Source organism: Lytechinus pictus, chromosome 10 (assembly GCF_037042905.1).
Source record: "Lytechinus pictus isolate F3 Inbred chromosome 10, Lp3.0, whole genome shotgun sequence".
Taxonomy (NCBI): Eukaryota; Metazoa; Echinodermata; class Echinoidea; order Temnopleuroida; family Toxopneustidae; genus Lytechinus; species Lytechinus pictus.
The window spans coordinates 5223279-5245748 of record NC_087254.1 but is presented as its reverse complement, the minus strand read 5'-3'; the positions used below and the strand labels follow the sequence as shown (position 1 = coordinate 5245748).

Below are 22470 nucleotides of genomic sequence, written 5' to 3'. Positions count from 1 at the left end.
CATATACTTTCTAAGTTATGCTGTCATTTCAAAAACTTAACCTCAGGTTAAGATTTGGTGTTGACGTCGCCGTCGCCGCCGCCGCCGCCGTCGGAAAAGCGGCGCCTATAGTCTCACTCTGCTATGCAGGTGAGACAAAAACTGCTTTTGTTCTCACAGTTTTTATATTCATAGTTACAATTATAGCTATTCATACACTTTTTTTTTAATTGCAAACTGATTTGCTGTTTAAATACCTCAATCTTGATTTTCATAACCACTTTATTCATTCATCTTTTTATCAATCTATCTATCTATCTCTTTCTATCTATCCATCCATCCATCCATCCATATTTCTATTATTATATCATCACTACTGATAATCCATTCACAGCATCATATGCACATTATAAAAGTCAATGGAAGTCACTCACTGTTCTTTGGGCTTGGCTTCACCTCCAAAGAAATCTTCTTCTCCTCCTCCTTCGATATCATCAAACAATCCTTGATTCTTCTTTGCAGCAGCCTATCAATAAATAAATATAGATAAATCATCATTCATCTTTCTTGATCACCATGCGTGTAATACATTTCACTTTTAAAGGCATTGCTAAGCATTGATTTGACTTTCAAAAATCTTAGCAATGTGTTGTTACCCATGTAGTGGGTAGTGAAAAAGTGAAGCCCTGAAAAATGCCACTGAAAAATACGTATTTAGTGCTTTAAGAAGTGAAAATGTACAACTGACAGAAACATCATCCCAAATTTATTCGGTAATAATACATGTACAGTTATCTTCCTTAGCATAGAAATTAAAATGATTTTTTGTTTCAATTTCAGATATCTTGAAAGTGTCTGCACATTCTCTTTTTCTTCCTGTGTGTTTTTGTATTTATATGAACAGTACTAAGTACAACACATATCAAAATTTTAAAAATTTTAGCAAGACATGTAGACCCTTAACCAATGTCTTTTAGGTCAAATTCAGTTGCATCAGCCAAAATAAATCCTTTTGCACAGTTTTATGCATCATCTTACGGCAGAAAAGTTTACGTATTATAAGTGATTATATGGTGCGAAGGGCATTTCTGCACTGATGCACTGCGCTCCAGTGCGGATGCAACAGTTTGATATGATTTCAAGTTTATCTGTATGAAATTCCGCATAAAATTACATAGCAGTGTATACACACATTGCGAAAAAATTGAGAGGAAGAACGAAGATAATGGGGCCAAAATACAATTACAGTCTATTAAGAGATAAGGCATTGAGAAAAAGAAATCGATCCATCATTACTCATGCATGCTTTCATAACATTTAATAGTGCAAAATTTGCCATCAATGTATTTGTTAGCAGTTATATCACTCCATACACACACATACGTTTCTGCACCTTACTTGTTTTTCCTGTAATTATTAAATGTTAATACATGGGTCATTCCATCTGGATTCACCCAGTGGTTGCACCCGACCCTCTCAGTTTTTGTTGTAAATTGGTACACATAAAATTCCCCATGGCCAAAGCACAAAACAAAAAAAATTACTCCAATCGGTCTGTCGGTTCTCGTGCTACAGCCCGCCCTTTTCTCCTTGTTTTGACAAAAATGGGCATGACATTCAACTTTCAATGGCCATTGCGTTGTATCGTGTTGACCAATTAAAAAAAAAATGGTACCATTCAAAAGGAAATTCAGAGAAGAATCCAAAACATTCATCAAATAATGTATTGGAGCGATTTATAAGGTCATGACCTTTGACCTTTAAATTGACCTTGAGTTTGACCCCCGGACAAATAATTTTTTAACTTGATTTTCGTATATGTTGATTATTAGTATGATATTAACAAAATATGTTAAAACCAATGATGATATTTTATTCCTTCACCTTTTAAATAAAACTCTTCCAAAGATACCAATTATCTGATCTGAAATTTCACTCTAGTCCCACATACTGATATTCATGTTAGTAAAGTGTTTTTCTAGTCACATGATGTATGATTTCTTCCAATCTTAAGTTCAGTATGCAAATTCTGCTTTCTAGTATTGGAGTAATTTTTTTTGTTTTGTGCTTGGGCCATGGGGAATTGTATGTGTACCAAATTACAACAAATTCTAAGAGGGTCGGGTGCAAAATTGCACATTCATTGGGTGAATTGGCATGGAATGACCAACATGTATAATGAGCCAATTAAAAGATATCTTTGTTTCACACTGGCAAATTCTTTTGAAACAAACAAAAATTAACAAAGGATACAAATAACTTTGGAAGTGATTATTGAAAATGTTAAAAGTTAGAAATATCAAGTGTTAAATAATGTACCATTCATGCATTTTGGTAAATCATACTCTTTGCCTTCCAACAATATAGAATACTTAGTGTAAGCCTCAACAAACCCAACAGTAGAAAAATGTAAATAACATTAACAAAAAATTGTTGAAATAGAAGTTACCAGTAATTACAGTGTGAGAAGGGAAATATTTTATTTTTAGAGATGTGTTAGCTTGTAAATGACTCCATACAAAACCTTGTGTCATTAACATGTTTGAAAATTTTAATCTAAGTCTTCCCTCTGAGGAACTTGAAATCAATGCAAGCCAATTTGGGGTCCTAAAATTGATCATAAGTACTGAAATTAATTGCAAGTTTGAACTTAATCACTTGTTTGCTTCTTGAAACCGAAATTACAAAGTGATTGGTTATAGATCTACACATACATGTGTCAACCATAAATTTACAACCCAAATTCGCTACTGATGGATTATAATTGTAAGCAAAACCCCCCATAGAATTATATGATATCACTAAAAACAATTATGGAACACTATTATTTACAGAAATTTCTAATAATATCTCTGGATTATATGTACTAGTAATTGGTGACAGCTTTCTATTAGTATGTGACTGAAATAGACTTCACATTGCAAAGTATGTGGTGTCATTACATTCGTATGTGCAGTGCACAATTATTGAAATAAAATACATGTTCAATATTGAAGATTTCTACTGCCGTACTTTGGCAAAAGGAGGCAAGTTACAAAAGTGTAATTTGTTGTAAATGAGCAATGTGTGTTCGTCACTTTCATAGGAGTCAATGCAATTTAACGGGGTAATACATGTAATAGCACGGCCCGCTGGGAGAACAGTTTTCGGAACTTAAGTGGCTACCCTGGGTAAATATGCCGCTATTATTATTATTATAACAGCACATTTTTTTCAATATCTTTCCAGAGAACGATCATTTCTTCCCCAAATTTTGCCTGAACGTGCAACACACAAAGGGTGTTTCAGAAACAACAATAACCCAAACTTGACTGATGTGTCACTTGCGTCCTTTTGCCAAAGTTGGGCAGTCTAGTACTGAAACTGGTTAATATAAAATGTTAGTGAACTGTCATCAACACCCACAACTAACAGAAAACAAGACAGACCCCCCAAAAAAAACATAACAAAAAAACACAAGAACAACAAAAATAGTCTTGCTTAATACCAAGTCATAATAGGTTCTATGAATTAATATCTTACCTTTTTAGGTTTTGTCTTTGAAAGCATTAGAATAAAAGCCAAGAAATAAATTGCATACATAATTATCAAACACGAAGCAACATGCAGGGTACATAAGTCATACTATTTCATTTAAGCCTTAAATTGGTCATGAATTTGCCACGGAACAATCAAGTACAAAGTTTATTTCAAAACTTGAAAGTGATTATGCTAGAAATAATTTCACATCACAGTGAATGATTGGTATGATGCAATTCAAAAGATACTATGTATATCTACTTTTAGAGCTTTGTTTACATCAAAAAAGTAGAAGGGAAATTGTAAAAATAATGATCTTTTTCAAAGGAACATCATGATAAAATGTAAAATGGATATACTCTTATTTGACATACATTGTACAATGATATTAGGGCTTAATAACACATTGATTCAGATTTATTTATTTAAAAAAAAACTCATAGAAATAACTACAATTACTGCTACAAAATGTCATAATAATAATATAGGATTTGTATAGCGCACATATCCACCTTGCTAGGTGCTCAAGGCGCTCCTATATTACCCCGGCTAAGCTAGTCTACCGATTCTGGTGCGCACAGCTTTTTGAGGAATTCCTTCCTGCCGGTACCCATTTACCTCACCTGGGTCGAGTGCAGTACAGTGTGGATAAATTACTTGCTGAAGGAAAACACGCCATGGCTAGGATTCGAACTCACGGCCCTCTATTTGAAAGGTGAGAGTCAAAACCACTAGACCATGACGCGCCCACATATCATCAAAATATTGAAATAATAATACCTTAGTACCGTCTTTCGGTAATGGTGGTGGCGCTGCAAACAAGTCGTTATCGTCGTCATCTGCAAACAGCTTGTCGCCATCCACTTTAATGGTGGGCTTCTCCACAGGCCTGCGGGCATGAAAAAACCACGGAAAGGACAGCATTTTAAAAAATAAAATCCTGAAGCATTTTTCTTCCAAGAACGAAAAGGTATCGACAGATCCACTCTAGATCATAATTAGCACTATCATAACTAAGAATTTGTATGAATACAAATCTTTTACAATCTTTAGTAACAAAGTATTTTCAGTTATTCGGCTGGTTTGTGAGAAGGTAAATCATACTATGGTTTGATAAAATGCCATGAGATCAATAACAGATGTGGAAATAAACAAAGTAATTCATTCTTTCAATTTAAATAGCCTTGAAAACAAGAACAAAATTTGAATTATTCATGGTTTTGAAATATGAAATGAAGGTTATCAATGGGCAGCAAGGGAGAAAAGATCCTTTTTAGATACTACATGTAGTTCAAGGGTTAAATGAAATATGTTAATCACATCCTTCCTCAAACCATCGATCAGAATTTTCAATTACCTCGGAGGTGGTGCACCGAACAGATCCTCATCAACATTATCAAAGAGCCCTCCTCCTCCTCCTAACCCAGCCTGCTTGCTCCTCCCTGCTCCCGCTGCTCCCACCATAGTGTTAACATACATGCCTTCATCCCCGCCGTCGTCAAGGGGAGGGGGTTCCGTCTGACCTCCGACAGGCCCAGCGTTCCCAAAAACATTCACAGCACCGGCCGGAATCTGCAAAAGATTTGTGATCGTCGGCACATCAACCTCCAATGTCGCCATCATACATGTACATTGATAAATCATCTAACTCTATGAGGAATGGATTCTATACAAGGTAAATGATTTTCCTGACAGATTCTCCAAACATCCGGGCCCTGTTTCACAAGCTTAGCGATTGATCGTGACGCTGATTGTTACAATTGATCATACACAATGATCAATGTAATCAATCATAGAAATAGCCCCTGTGATCAATCACTTGAGCTTTATGAAAACAGGGTCATGGTGTACATTGGAATGGGAAGTAATGTAGATATATGTATCCATTCATCTTGTACCTTTAGAAGAGATATTTTGTAACATTATAAATAAATATTCAAGGATATTCAATCCAGTAATCAATACAAGTTATTTTTTGTCTTGTAACTGACACTGCATGAATCTATGTTCAAGTTCCTCATCACAGTTCCAAAGGTCCCATACTTCCCCCTTTATTCGTACCTAGTCAAAACTATCCACATTTAAATTTGTTTATCCTATCAACACAATTAAAGGGTACTCCATGCAGAAAATTATGTAAATTGAAGAGATGAAGTAAAATCAGGCCAAAACAAAACACTGACAATTTCATCAAAATTGGATGAGGAATAACAAGTTATAACAATTCAGAGTTTCAATGAAACAGTTCTACATGTATGCATGTTTTCATGAATATGCAATGAGCAAGCTGATGATGTCATATCCCCACTTATACGTTTGAATGTCATTATATGAAATTATGTTTCACATTTTGTCCTCAAAGAATGTGAAAAAATATAATTGACAACTGATTTATATAAGCTTATCATTGCTGAAACTCATCTTGTTACAAGGGAGGCATGCTTTTATACCATTGTATAGAAAAAAAGAAACAATTTTGATTCCAGGCGACAAAAAAAGGAAAGTGGGGACATGACATCATCAGCCCATCTAATTAATATTCATGATGGCGTGCATGTAACTGTTTGCACAGATTATTCCTGAAATTCAAAATTCAATAGCTTCATTATTTATCAGATTTTGTTGACATTTTCACCATTTTTCTCATTGAAGTTTACTCTATTCATTAAAATAGACATTAATAATTTTCAGCCTGGAGTACCCCCTTAATAATTAACAATTGTCTAGGAGTTGACACATCACACAACAGTCCATTCACACGCAAGTTACTAGATCATGCAAAGCCAGATTTTTCCAATTTGGCAGTAATTCAAAAATATGATTTTTTTTTTCATGAAAGGTTTTTGTGGAAAGTCACAGCTAATCTGTTCTAAAATTAGCCCACGTCTATGGCCGAAAGCTGTGAGTATGCCGGTATTGGTGAGTGCGATGAAGGAAATGAGGAAATTAGGATTGGAAAGGGTCTGGGTGAAAGAAGCTGGTCAGAGGAAGGGAGGGAGAGAGGATGCAGTGAAGGAAAAAACAACTCTTCAAATTTTTGAGGTCTATGAAGAAAGCACTGGTGGGCAAAACAAGGTACAGTGCTTACACTGCATAATAGCGAGATATGTAAGTATAATGTCAATGGAGAGAGATTGTAACCTCAAAGGTCAAGTCCACCCCAGAAAAATGTTAATATGAATGAATAGAGAAAAATCAAACAAGCATTATGCTGAAAATTTCATCAAAATCGGATGTAAAATAAGAAAGTTATGACATTTTAAAGTTTCGCTTAATTGAAATTTTCAGTGTTATGATTGTTAGATTTTTCTCTTTTTATTCGAATAAACTTTTTGTTGGGGTGGACTTGTCCTTTAAGAATTGTTAGGAGAGAGGAATCTTACTTATGAAATTAGATATGTAAATATCATTGATACATAAATATAATATCAAGAAGTTAATTGTGATCATATAGTTAATTTTACAACTCTTTTCTTTCAAGACATGAGAAGTTGTATTTAAATATAATAGAAATATAAAAAGTTGTTTATCTCTCTAGTATACACTGCAAATATAATCATAAATGCAGAATACAGGTGGTAAGCAAACATGTATCAGTCGACTTACAGTTCATTAAAAAAGAGAAAAACAGACTTTAATTTAAGTCTTTATCACACTAATGAACATTGTAGAATTACTATCATCATCATTACAACAATCCCATTATCTTAACATCGACCTCCCCATTGCTATATAGGACCTTCTTCACATATTTGGTCTCTATTGTCTACATGTAGTTCATATGAAATTTTATCCTGGCTTGAAAAGTTTCTTGAGAGAAATTAAAAAAAAAAGTTCAGAAAATTGGGGGTAAAATGTACAAGGTTGATGATTTGATTTATAGAATTGCCCTTTACCAGGGGTGTGAGCAACAACAGATAAAAATAGCTGAAATTTCAAAAGCTCCTATACTTCTGTACCAACAAAATACAAAGAATGCTGAAATAAGCAGAAAATCAAGAACAAAACAAGCTGAAATCAGCTAAACAGCTGAACTCTCACACCCCTGTTTGGATATTATTAGATTGTAGTTTCCTTACCTTCTTCTTCTTAGGCTGCTGCTGAGGTTTATTCTCTCCAAAGAGGTCACTGTCATTCTCTCCACCAAACAGATCCACTGGCTTCTTTGCCTTGGGCTTACCTGTTTCTATAGTAACAATAACATAAACAACGATGATGATAATGATAGTACTACTACTACTACTACTGCTACTACTACTACTACTACTACTACTACTACTACTACTAATAATAATAATAATAATAACAATACAAAAAATAACAACATTTAACAATAAGAAGAGTAATAATAATAATAAAATTAACAATGATAACAACACCAACAACAACAACAATAAAAGTAATCATAATGATGATGATGATAACATTAATAGTAATAATCATAATAATTATTATCACAATAATAATCATCATTGTTCATCATCATCACCATTATATTCACCATCATCATCATCATAATTAGATACTCAAGCATTAGAATCTATGGAATAAAAATGCAATGTTATCATATTTTGTTTGGTAAATTGCATTAAAAAGTGGGAAATTATTATCAACTAATATTGTATGTGACTGTAAAGAAAATTTTGATATAACATTAACAGGTTTTGAAGATAGATAGTAGGCAGTACCTTTTTTGGAACCTGTTATGTGTTATACACGATAGTTTAAAATGACAGGAACCTTACCACTCATAGTTGGGAGCGTCTATCTCATTGCATCACAAAGGCAGTCCAAAACATACGCATCGCAGATTTAAAGCGCACTAGATAACTTAAGGTAACTTACCACATGCGCACCTCCGCCTATGGGAATTTATGTACAACAAACCATGCCTATGAAAATATTTTTATATCCAATGGTTGTGGCCATAGAATGAAATGCGCAATGGCAAGGAGAGCATATGTGACCAGATACCTTGTTTCATATGACCTGTATTGGTTGAATGCATACAGGGTTCCAAGCATTTCAAGGAAACGCAATTCTCTGATTTTCTAGGAATGTTCCCCTTATGAAGTCTCAAAATTCCATGAAAAGTATTCTTCGTTTTCAGTTTCACATGTGTGGCACTACTCTCTTTTCGCTTATTAGCGTGCACAATCATGTTAAAGTTAGGGGCCTTATCAGTTTAGGTCATGTGCTACAGCTACTTGTACTGCAGTCAAAGAGGCTACAATGAAAAAAAAATAATAATAATAAATACAAACATAAGCCCTCATCCAATGGATGTTACTTTGATATGCAACAAATAGCTGAGTCCGACAGATTACTCTCCCTTTTTGGGGCCATTCAAAATCCTCTGACTTCTCCATGGTTTGAGGTATTTCATCACATTCCATGACTTTTTCCCCCGACTGAAAAAAAGGAAAATAATCTTCCACGATTACTCTGATGAGCTGAGAACCCTTGTGTAGAAGTTCTTGATAGGACTGTTACGAGGTTTGGAAGGTACCTTTCTTGGGAGCTGGTTTTGAAGACTCGGAGAACAGTTTATCGTCTCCCTGGCTATCAAACAAACCACCAGAGGATGAATCGTCTTGTTTAGAAGATTCCTGCCAAGAAAACAGAAAAAAAAACCATTTCTCATAAAATTGGGATTTCAATCATACTTGAGCAGGTTTCGTAATTTTCCGGGTAGTTTAGGTATTTCCTGTTCAGTTGGGAAATACTGGGAAAAATTTGTACATGTAGATGCGGTGAAGTACTAAAGATGTACAGGGAGTTACAGGGAAATGCTAGAATATGCTTGAGTAACACCTGGACAATACCGAAAAATATTCAAGAAGTATTTTTTGTGGTATTTTCCAGTATTTCCGGGTATTTCACATTTTTTCTCAAAAATTACAGAGGCGGTATTTACGCGTATTCACCACCAGTATTCCCCATTCCGTCCAACCCTGTTGTAGTAGTAAAAATAATAATTTTGTAACAATAGAAAAGATTAAAAAAATAACCTCGCAAGTTGAACCAAAGGAATTCTATTAACTTACACAGAAAGCAAAGTAGAATATACTTGTACATATTAACCTTCTAAAAATGTGACAATGGAAAAGAGAACTGGACATTTTAGCATGCATCTGCAATCCAAGCTTTATTGGGAAGTTACAAACTAATGAAGATCTAGAAGTCTCGGTTTGAGGAAAATAATCATATATCTTATTGATGCACACTTACATACTAAAAACTCAATTACATACAAATAGTTTTACTATGTTTCAAAAAATAGGCGTTATGAAATATTCCCATTAGCACAAGACAATCATAATAAGTTTAAAAATAACATTATCATCACCATTGAATATTGATATTACCATTAGTGCTATTTGTTTTATAGATTTATAGAGATCTTATCCAATCACAGTGTGATGGGGTGACCATAATTTGCGCATAATTCAACATTTATTAGAAGTTGATATTCTATTAAAAAGTTCTCACATTTCACACAAAATTAAATCAAATCATGAATACCAAACGAAAGGCAAGATCCTGGAGTCAAAACCACTTGACGGAATTCTGAAGTAGGTGAAGGTTTTCGCGATCTCAAAATTCTATGGCGATCGACTAGTGCGCGCTTGGCTGAAAAAAGGTGTAAAAAAAAACAGTGACCTTAATTTGCGCATGATCATTTTGCCAAGCTTTAGAACAGATATCAAACAGATAAAGGCAAGATAATTGTATCAGATGGAGGTTAAAATGCCAAAAAAATTGGTTGGTATCACATTTTACTTCCTTGTCTGACGATCTTCGCTCTCAAAATAGTGATTTCTTGATGCTTGTTGAGAAGTTCGGATTTTCTCGGAACGGACGCAAAAGATAACAAAATTTGCTGATGTTTTGCCAGTATTTTCACAAATAGAGATCTTATCTTAGAGATATTTACTAAACTGGGTAATTTTAGGCCGCTTTTTCTGTTGGTCTGTCAGATTTTAAAGATATTCGATTAATTTCTAGATATGCGACAGTGCGCAATATAAGGTAACGCGCCATATATGGTCACACCACCATATAACAAAATACCAATCAGGAGCCAAAGAGAGTTGTGCAGGCCTGCTGCTAAGACCACTATACCCCTTATGTGAAAAGGAATCCCAATGTTTTTGAGAAAATCTTTTTGGGGGGCACATATATAAAATATGAACATAAAAAAGCACCAACATAATATTCAAAATGACATCAGAAATAAATGTGAACTAAAACATTCAGAAAAACTCATCTCCCTCTTCTCCATTCTTGTTGTATAAAAGCAATTTTCTTTTTCACACCCTTAAAAATAAAAATGACAACAGAAAATATCTAACATCAATCTTATTGGCTTGCCCATTTAGCATGTGCGATAAACTGTACTGTATCACTCATACTCCACATGAAATTATACTTGCTTGTCAAATATTCCGCGGACAAAATGACCTTCAATTTTAGGTGAAAAAAAAACTTTTTTTTTTTTTTTTGGGGGGGGCTTGTTGGTCGCTTGTCACATTTTGCACCCGTGGTCGAAATGACCTTCAATTTTAGGAGGAAATCTTTTTATTTTGGCTTGTCAAATTTTCATCAGGAAAATGCGCCCCCCCCCCCTCGAACTGCCAATGAATCTGATGAATTTTGATGTACCGTACCACCAGCAAAGCTTTCTGCTTCGTCGTACTTTATCTATTTCAATTTTCAGTTCTCAAAAGGGTCAGCTTTACTATTTTCATCACAGGTGAAAAATAAACTTTAAAAAAATATTCATTCCTAAAAATGGTAAACATGGTATACATAATTGTAAAGCATATACAGAACTATACTAGGTATTATGCTCTTAATCAATATCCTCTATTAGTATCATTATGGACAAATGTGACCCGCCACCCCAAAACCAACAATAAGTCGACCAAAATGAATATTGAGATTTTTATTGAGCTTGAGAATTCACTTCCTAAGCCTTAAAATGATATATCATATGTTAAAAGTGACCAACAATAACCATTACAAGTACTTAATTGAATGCAGAGGAAATTCAGCAAGAGCTTAAAAAAAACAAGGTTTAAAGTTTGGGGTTCACTCAAGCATGAGATGTGCGTACTGTGTAATCTCAGTGAAACTTCCAAGCAGTCCGAAAAAGTATTGTCCAAGAAACTCTTGTATCTTTTCTTTTATTCAACTTCATAACTTCAAAATTTCACGGTATGAAGAAGAAGAATTGCTTTTTCAGATAAGCTATTTTTATAATTTTTGGTTTTTGAAGACCAATTTACTATTTTGGCTATTTACAGAGAACCTTACCTGCCGACTTATTGGTGGTTTTGGGGTGGTACATGTAGGTCACAAATGACCATCTATCCAAATGCCCTACATACTGTAACATGTATCTCAACAAACACGCATATTTCTCTGTCAATTATTTCTTTTTCAACTCTTTCCCCCTTTCTATGGTTCCTTTATATTAAATCATTCATTCAAAAATCCTGATGAAAAACAAAAAAATCTATCACTACCTATAGAGTCATGATACAGATGAGGAGGTTGCATGTCAATTTGGAGGCAAAATCTGCCCAAATTGACAACCATTTTTCTTGTGACGCACGCCCTTGTGAGAGGCGATGATGATCCATGGACTAATTACTCAGGCTCAGAATTTAATCCTAGTCTAATTAGGGATTAGGGAATTCTTCTACTTTTAATAAAAAAAGTTCCCCCCTTAATGATGGAAGGGGGGAAATATCCAATAGTGAAGTTGAATTCCTGAAAGTTTCTATGCCAATGTGGACATTAACCAAAAAAAAAAAGATTCCAAGTAGTCGTCTATATTGTCAATATACTGAGTATGGTGAGTACCTAACGTCTGAGAAAATAATTTTGGAAAAAAAAAAATTGCTTTTGATTGATAGTTAATTTTATTAATATTTTTCATACTTTAAGGATTAAAATTTTATTGATTTCCTCTTCACAATTATGGTTTATTTTATTATATGTATATATTTATATGATATTATTCATGATTTACGAGAAGTCAAATAAGGAAATGCAAACCTTTTGGCCTATATCTTCAGCAATAGCATCTTCTGGCTGTTAAGTACACATAGTGCAAGAATAAGCCATGAAGGGTATTGATTTGATATGTTCACAAAAACCAATGTGCATGTATACAGAGAAAATGAAGAGTAGACAAATGAAAGGAAATGTGGCTTGAGAAAGAAAAGGGAAAACAATTGAGAGAGAAAAGTCAAAAGGTAGAGAGCAATGTTAAAGTGAGGACACATTGTAAAGAAAACAAGAAAGGAAAGAAGGAAAGAGAATGGAGAGAAGAGGGGAGAAACAGACAATGGGAAAGGCAGAGAGATAGGAAAGAAGGAAGGAAAGAATGAAAGAAAGAAAGAGATAGATAGAAAGAAAGAAAAGAAAGAAAGATAAAAAAAAAAGAAAGGAAGAAAGATTAAAAAAAGAAAGAAAGGAAGGAAGGGAAAAAGGAAGAAAAGAAGGAAAGGAAGAAAGGTATATAGGGAAAAGGGAATAAAAGAAAAGTAGGGAAGGAAGAAAGGAAGGGAAAAGTTGGAAATATAAGAAAAGAAAAGAAGGAAAGGAAGAAAGGTCGGGAAAGTTAGAAATAAAAGAAAAAACAAAACAAAGAAAGAAAAAATAAACAATCACAGACGGTGAATGAAAAGATGAAGAGGTTTATGAAATCAAAGAATTATGATTGAAGTGAAAAAACACAAATCATGGACAAGTTACATAAATAGAATCAAGAAGTAGATATTGAAGGAAAATTTGAACAATTATGGATTAAAGATATTAAGGGGATGAATGTTGGAAAGAGGTTTGTTATCATAAAAGGAATGACATGATATGCAATATTTGATGAGAAAGAAAAAGAGAGAAAAGGAAAAGGGGAAGGAGAGAAAAACAAAAATAGATTAATATTCCAGGAACCCCACAAATCATGCTCATGCATACTAAAACAAAATTATTAAATTGTATAGCTTTCTGTTGTAATATTACAACTTTTTTCCTCCTTATGAAATGGCGGGCACACTCAAATTTTTCAAAATCACAATAAATTGGACAAGTTTTTTTTTTGGTGATTACAGGAAAAATCCAAATCAGCTTGACTTAATATCGTTTCATTAAAAATAAAACAGTGTTATTCATCGAACCATGATCCTACACAAACGGCTATAACGACATGCAAGTACACATGTCTAATTAGAACAATGAATAATCATCATGCAAACACACACCAAGTTTCATGTAAGATGCTATTACAATGATACATGAACTAAACAAAAAAGAAATCTAGGTATTTGTTAAATCCCCTTCCTTGATTTAGAATCCCTTGACTCTGAAAACTTGATACTACTAACCAGTAATCAAAATATGCAGACCCTTTATTCTAAATTAACGTTAATCAGTCTTCTAAAATCATCACATTATTATTAAGACATAATTTTGTATTTTATGAGGGTTTGCACTCCTATAAACACAGATCTCATGCATAATTTGAAGACACAACTTAAAACCCATCTAAAAACAGATTGAAAAAGGAAAGAAAAAAAATTATTTGAGAGGTTTGATATACAAAAGTGAAAATATATTAAACTAAATATAACTGTTAGGGTGGGGTGGAAATCAGAAGTGAATGGATGACCAATGCATTAAGAAACATTTTAAAGTTTTGAAGGAATAATTTCAATTTTGAAGAAGTAAACTTTCCCTGAAAAATCAATTTGTCATTAAATAACTTAAATATGATAAATGAATAATATTTTGTCACAACTGAAATCGTTCATTACAATGTAGCTTCTTTTAAATATATGGAGCATCTTTTAAGGGGGGACAATGAATTAAACTTTTAATTTGATAATATATGCGATTAAATTTGAAATGGATATTAACATGCAAATTTGATTTTTATGATTAATGAATCAAGATTGCCAATTCGGGTGATTTCATGACTGCCCGGCCATGCAAAACATCAATAATAATATACATGAAAATTAATGTCATGAATATTTAGCAGTTAATGAGGATGATTTGTGACAAGTCAATTTATGTGACAAGTGCAATATAGGCAGACAGCGTCAGGTCTTAAAGCAGTGATCCTTCCCAGACCTTGGCCATTTGGACAAGAATTCAGTACTTGTAGGAGCGACAAAATACTGCGTGAGGTTGCATGTGTGATGGCGTGCTTCGTTCAGGTCATCCGCATGCCAAGATACGTGAACTCACCGCACTGCCTCTGCGGGTCATAGCCGCGGAGCAAGCGCGCAGCAAAAGGGTTTTCTGGAAGAGGGGAAATGGTACGTTTTTGATAGACGGAATATCAACATTTGAAATTTACAACTTTTGTTCATTTTAATAGATATCACCAAATGCACTTTGCAATAAAGTATCTTTGTGATAATCATCTGTATACAAAATAATGACAAGATCAGCAATTCTTATTGCTGGAAACTACAAATTAATTGCTTTTCTATTAGACAATCTTAGGGTATATTACTGTACTTTCATTGATAGTATACAAAGCACAAGTTTGCTGATGCCAAGTACGGTAGTGGTTTGTAAATGATAGGTGAGTATTCATCAAGAACAAATCACTCTTTGATTTCAGTATTTTCACGAACATAACCACTGGAATACCTCGGACCCTAGAAATTTCAAATCAATTATTCAGCCTGCCATTTCTTTGTCTTTTCAATCGAAAGCCAATCTGAACAATTCTCTAGCTTTACATCTAAATCCAACAAATCTGGTAACAATGACTACTCAAGATTTCCCAAGAGAACATCATGATTACACAAATCTCAGGAGAAAAATACTAGTAGGCATTGTATTTAAAATATAAAAAAACATATTGAAAGTCACCATAATATCCAAAACCTACTCAAAAATTATAGTTAAGAATCATTTCAACTTGGTGGCTTTAATACTTAAGTTTGGGTATATTATGAAGTAGGAGTCTTCCGTAAAATTGAACTAATGCTGAATTACCTAGTTCTATTGCTAATATCTCATTTTTTTAATGAAGTATATTTCATCACAACATATTCCGATATGAATGGAAATTTTTGTTTGAATCATTAATGGTGGATAATAAAATAAAATTTTATGGATTCATATATCATGCACATTTATAAGACCCAAGGGACTGTGGAGTGACATGAGAGGTCTGATCACTATCATGTTTGAAATTAATTCATTAAAAAACAGGTCTACAATCCCCCCCCCCCCCCCCCCTCCACCCCGGCCCCAAAAAATGAATGAAAAGAAAGTGAACAATCATAGTAGATTTACTGTCCTTTCTCTTTGGGATGGAAGTTGGAGGGGGAGGGGGGCATTCCTTCTTTATCGTTTCAAAGGACCAGACAATAATATCCAAACCATTGAAAAGAGATAAATTCTCACATTTGGATGTTCGTTTCTAGGCTATTTTACGATTTTGCGATACCAAACATCGATTTACAGTTGGATTTCTAAAAGTGAAATTTCTTGGGACCAGAGAAATCTGTTTGACTTAGGGAAAATTTCAATTACAAGAGGTTTTGAATAATCTGGTCTAAAAAAATGCTTCAACTTTATGGAAGGTTGACTTGGGCAGAGTTAACTGTATGAAACAATTTTTTTTAAATGACCAAAAACTTCTGAAAAAATCAACATAAAACAATAGAAATGGTTTTCTGGATAAACTATACTGAATATCCCTAGCTAATCAATGATAGATCAGTTATTCTCATTCTCTGCCACTCTGGTGTCCCACAGGGTTACATCTTGTCATCTCTAGAATCCATACCTGGGTATCTCGTTTGCAGTTGCCACGGTTACGCACGAGACTTCTTTGCTATTGGTTGAGAAGGGGATAAAGGAGGAGAGGTTGGGGAGCAAGTGAAATGTGAGTGAGTGGAATAGGAGTGGGTGACAGATATATTATGCAATGCAAGATTGATTATGATTAGTATAGGAGTTGACAGCAAAGATAACAAGAGAAAGGACTAGAAATGAGGAAGTGGGCATATATTCCATGATTTTGATGCCAAATAAAGTTAAAGTTCCTGGTAAATAGATGCATATAAGTTAGAAAAGAGATCATGAAGGAAAAAAAAAGAAAAGCGAGAAAACACTACATGAGTTCTCTTGGGCAATTACCAAAATCATTTATGTATGTACAATGTATTTCTAGCATGATTTTTTTTTTTATAATATGATTGGAAAATTGGAAGACAAGTTTTACCCTTTAAATACATTGACAAGAAAACTTCAGCCTGGTGGCCATTTCAAAAAGCTGTTCATAAGTTAAGAGCGACTGGTGATCCATTCTTGTGGTAAATGGTATAAACCAATATGCTCATTGGTTTAGCACGTAAGAAAGGGTCACCAGTCCTTCTTAAAGTCGCTCTTAACTTACTTGTACAAACAGGTTTATGAAACATCCCCAAGGATTTCCTATCTTTACATGGGATCATAGACAAAGAATCATACAACAAGGGACCCATTTCATAAAACAACTATTGTAACTTGCCCTTAAGGTAACCACCGTAGAAACCTTGAATGTGATTGGCTGCTGAGCCATGTTTCCATGGTGATTGCCATAATGGCAAAGCTACAGTTTACCTCTTTATGAAACGGGTCCCAGGGCTGCAATCCTTAGGATGAGTATTTTGTAACTCTCAAATAAGTATTTTTTCATCAATATTGTGTTTCTCAATTGATCCCATTTTCATTATTATTCAAAAATTATATATCAACATTTTTTTGCTAGATCTTTTCAGTATACGTGGTAAATTTAGCATAATTTATACAGGAAATCTGCACAAACCACGGGTTCAACTGACAGTTTTCAAAACCACCTTTGAGAATTCGGGCCTTCGGGTTCAGCAAGAAATGTGTCAAAGTGTATGCTCTAGGTGACTGCATTACCCAGGCCACAGAACAATAGGTTTCACCTAGCCTACAACTAGACCATCTACTGGAGTCACAAGGGCATCATACAGGTGATCCCGGGGAACATTTCATGAATCTGACAACTGTTATAAGCTACTGAAATCCTTGCATCCCATTGGCCCAGAACAAGTTCGTAAGTGAAAATCACTGACTACACGTTTCATGAAATGCTTTCCAGGTGTCCATTGTCCAGGTATAATCTCGATGGACAAACCGTCCCATTGGATACCCGATCACAGCTTACAAGAGCTGCCTTCATATATCTTTCTAGGGTGTCCATTGTCCAGCTATAATCTTGATGGACAAACCTTCCCATTAGATACCGAATCAGAGCTTACAAGAACTGCCTTCACGTATCTTTCTAGAAAGGCCTAATGATGCCTTTGAGCACGTTTCCCTGGGTAATTGGTTTGTAAGCCCGTTTCTGATGCGAATCTCAAGCCTCCATGGGAAAGACAAGCCTGAATCGTAAGCCATGTCTCATCAATACCAGGTCCCTGTCACATGAAGCTCAGCAATTGATCGTAAGGCTGATTTTCATAATTGATCACACATACATGTAATAATCAATGCAATCAATCACAGAAATCAGCCCCATGATCAACTGTTCAGTTTTGTGTTGCAGGGCCCTGACCAATCCTATGGCTATGATTTCAGATGAACAAATACAAGGGACCTTTAAACCAAGAAGTTAATGGAATTTTCACTTGTCATGATAAACGGTCACATGCTGCCTTCTCGAACATGCTAATACATGTGATTTGTCTGTTGCTTGACAAGTATCTGATGTAAAATCTTAATAGGCTGTTGTGTTAAAGAGGTGCCTGGATGTGACCACAATCCGTCAGTGTCTTTCAGAGATTAGAATATTGGCGTTCCCTGGATAGCATTTCATAAAACAGATGGGGCCGAATTCACAAAGATGGTTTTTAAACCATTGCTTGAACCCATGGTTTATGTAGATTTTCTGTAAAAATTACGCTTATTTACCGCGTATGATAAAAATGTCCAATGCTGATGCACGCTTTTGTCGCTTTTTTAACCACGGCAACAGGCGTCAATTTGGCGCACTGTGACAAAAGCATTGGAGTTTTTTAATATACACGGTAAATAAGCGTAATTTATACAGGAAATCTGCATAAACCATGGGTTCAACTGATGGTTTTAAAAACCACCTTTGTGAATTCGGTCCATAATGTAGTCAGTGATTTTCAAAATGTTGACAAATGTTACAAGCTACTGAATTCCTTGCATCTGATTGGCTCAGATCAAGAAGGTAAGTGATATTCAATGACAAATGCATCATGAAAAACTCCCGATAATGATCATAGTTGCATCCACTGCTCATTGCTAAACGAAACACTTGACTAAAATTACCTCCGAATATTGGTGCATGTTCGCAGGTAGCATTTTAACACAAGAAATTGTATTCTAGGCAAGAATCAAGAAACTGTCTTCTAGTTCTACCAAGAAAGGTAAAGAGGTCCCTTAACAAAATTTGAGTCTACTGAATTGCAGCCTCCTGGAGTTCACACTTACTACACAACTGGACTTTACCAATTTGTTTCTCCTATACAGAAATTCAGTTACTGGTTTCTTCTAAAGCCTTTTTAGTCTTTTATCAATGTATCTCATAGAAAGATGGTAGCAAAATAGGATATGATGGCCCGTATTCTGAAGTCAGGTTTAACTTAGACCATGGTTGTGCTAAAATTATGGGAAGCCAAAAGTGTCAAAATTTATATTAAGTTGTATGTTTCTTATGTTTACTGTGCTCTTTCCTGATTCATCGATGGTGAAGGCAATCATCTATTTATACTTCCTAGATAATTATGAATGATTTGAGAGCCAAATGAGCTGAAATATGATATATCTCTACTGTTAGTGATTTATGTAACAATTGGCTATCCATACTTAAACCACAACTTTAAACCTGAGTTTAAGATAAAACTTACTTCAGAATAGGGGCCGATGTGTTTTTCTGAGGAGTAAATTTGTGAAACACTTTCTAACCACAACAAAGCGGTACCTATAAAGCAGGTAGAGATTGCTCGCATGATGTTGGCATGATTGATGTTGAACCAATGCTGTTCCTAAGTTATGCATGACTTGATGTACATCTGATGATGTGCTTGAAAAAAGTTTCAGATCAAATCATGAAAGTTATATATTTTCTAAAATTCCAATGGAACATCTTATCAACAACCATGTTCAGAACCTTACATATTACAAGGTCCTCTCCCGAGTGTTCTATGTACATGGATCATAATAAGAGATGGATTTGCACTGCAAAGTATAATAGTTACATGACACTTTAGAATAATGATACATGTATTGGGTGCCCGTACATGTACAAATGATAATGTTGTACTCCTCAAGGCTGGCCTTGGGGACAGTTAAGCGCTCTGGGCCCAGTTGCATAAAAGTTACTATTGTGGTAACTTTGCCATCCAATGGTTACTACCATGGTAACGCTGATCAATAGCCAATCAAACTCAAGGATTCCATGCAAGTTACCATTGGACGGCAAGGTTACAACAATCATGGTAATTTTTATGCAATGGGACCCTGGATGTATACTCTTAGGCCTCAGCTTTGGAGGTCTGAAGTCCTTGACCTTGGCTAGACAGTCTGACCTCCACCTTCACCTTGAGCACAGCATTGAGAAATTACAATATTTCTGAGGAAAAATGAAAGCACCAGATTTTCATAAGGACAAGGAGGAGAGAACCTTGCATTTTTTTCTGATCAATGTTCAACTCACCGCGTCTTGACTCGATTTAGAAGAGCTTCCAAAGAGCTCGTCCTCGGCAACACCGGCACCAAACAGAGGCACGCCCCCTGGAGGTGCTTTCCTGCTAGGCTTGACTTCTTCAGGGTTGGCTGTACAAAATGAAAGAAGAAAAGGAGAAACAAAGGGTAAGAAAATATAGTGTTGGTCTTTGTCAAAGGTTTCCACTGTGGAAAATATACGGTAGTAATTATAAGTACAAAATGCAATCTTTTAACTTGGAAAATAAGGGGTCCTTTGAAGATGACTGTAGTCTGTAGTGTAGTTTTGATCTCCAAGAGGATAGTGGACTCATGTTACTAAGAGTTGAGATGGAGTAGACCTACATGGTAAATTGCCATTTCGTCTACTGCCAACTCGTCCACTCACCACATGGTCTACCTTCAGTCTAATGCCATTTGGTCCAGCAACATTTCGTCTAACAACCATTTGGTCCAATCATCACTTCATCTAATCACCAGCTCGTCTATGACCATTTCGTCTCATAACCAGTTGGTCTAATATTCAATTTATTTTCATTCATTTTTCCCACTTAACACTTAGTCTAATTAGACCAAATGGAATGGACTAAATGGCTATTGGACCAACTGGTTATTAGACGAAATAGCAAGTGGACGAAATGGCAATTAGACCATGCGGATATTGGACGAACTGATGGTAGACCAAATGATAGTAGACGAGATGGCAATTGGACGAAATGGCATTAGATCAAATGAAAATAGACCGACCTACACCACTCAATTTCCAAATCCTAGGAATTCTGTGGTGTACCACACATGTCCTTTACCTAAATACTATTGAAGATTGACTAGGTCAACCATCCTCCAAGTTTTAAACTGGCAATTCCGTAGCTTACAATTATCATGAAATGAATATGTCTACAATCCTAGAATATTAAATAAAACTAATCACCTACAGAGCACCTCAAAGTTACTTTCAAATGCAGAATCATAAGTACATCATCATGCTCTGAAGGCACTGATGGACCAAGATAAAGAAAGAGAATTCAATTCATGTAACTGCAAGTTCTGCAGTTGCTGCCACACAAAATAACTCAAGTGAACAACCTAGATTCATGCCATGGTTTACAGACCCTTTGGTGCAATATTCTATTAATCGTTTTACAGAGCCAAGGGGTTGATACCCAGGGAATAATTTTCCTGGTATCGCATCGCAATTTGCTCCACATTTTTGAAAGACTGCTACACATGAAGTCTTCTGTATAGCATATTTTTACAAAGGACTGCACATTACTTCGTTGAGAGCTTTTCTCTTATGACCAAGAATGCTATTCAAATTTGTAAAGCAAAATTATTCCCTGATACCTATAATTTTCATATGACATGTAAGTCTTACACAGCATTACAAAAAATTAGATTGAAGTTCAGAGTTGAAAGAAAAACACAGAAGAATCATTTTCAATAATTAGACTTCAAGATATAGAACAATGTTTATGTATTAAAAAATATGAATAAGGAAAAAAAACTTCCACATGTTCAGTAGAAAGTAAAACATCCTGCTCAAGAATGTCAAAAGAATTTAGTATGAACCAAATCATCGAGAGACAGAGAAAGAGACGGAAGAAAGAGTGAAGACCAGAGTAGATTCTTACGATAACGGTAAGGGAATTCACAATAGAAAGAGGACGTTGAGAAGCGTTCCAGGGGAACGGTTTTCTTCCGAAGGTTGAGATTCCCCATTGCCCATGCAAGCAGAGAAACCATTTACATCCAAGAATTGAAAGAATACCAAATGAAGATAAAAACACAAGATAAGGGAAGCTTGGTTGTTCATCAACCAGCTAGTAGTGTCTGAGGCACCATCCAAAAAACAAAAAAAAATGGCTCATTACAAAGCATAAAGCAATATTCTCAAGGGTGGTTCTACGATATGATCCATGGTGATGCGCCGTTAAGTGGCCAACCCAGTGTGAGATGCATCCTAAGGTGACAGAGAATCCTAGGGTACTTCCACTTCTCCTTGGAAGCGACGACGGTGACAGACGACCCAGTCCAGGACAACCTCGTCACTCAAATGTTCCACCAAAAAGGATTCACCAAAATTACACTCTTCCTGACTGAAACGCATGAATATCAACAAGAGAGTTCTCCTAAATACATCAGTCGTTTGTTTAACTGAAAGATAATACAATGACATGTCAGTATATCATTGGGAAACCATGAAATGCTAGTCAGAAACATGATCATGAG

General features: G+C 35.1%; 1 protein-coding gene across 1 annotated transcript in view; it reads right to left on the bottom strand.

The window, feature by feature from the left end:
- The window catches only part of LOC129269645 (WASH complex subunit 2C-like), a 36383-nt gene extending 14423 nt beyond the window's left edge, over positions 1 to 21960 (bottom strand). Inside the window, exons 1-11 of the mRNA XM_064105884.1 lie at positions 21873 to 21960; positions 20234 to 20352; positions 16322 to 16369; positions 14761 to 14814; positions 12565 to 12600; positions 9008 to 9107; positions 7578 to 7684; positions 4856 to 5070; positions 4279 to 4387; positions 3502 to 3516; positions 414 to 505 (exon numbers count right to left, since the gene is read on the bottom strand). Of these exons, the coding sequence (XP_063961954.1) occupies positions 414 to 505; positions 3502 to 3516; positions 4279 to 4387; positions 4856 to 5070; positions 7578 to 7684; positions 9008 to 9107; positions 12565 to 12600; positions 14761 to 14814; positions 16322 to 16369; positions 20234 to 20352; positions 21873 to 21960 (983 nt within the window). The remainder of the gene's footprint in view (positions 1 to 413; positions 506 to 3501; positions 3517 to 4278; positions 4388 to 4855; positions 5071 to 7577; positions 7685 to 9007; positions 9108 to 12564; positions 12601 to 14760; positions 14815 to 16321; positions 16370 to 20233; positions 20353 to 21872) is intronic.
- Positions 21961 to 22470: the final 510 nt, after the last annotated feature.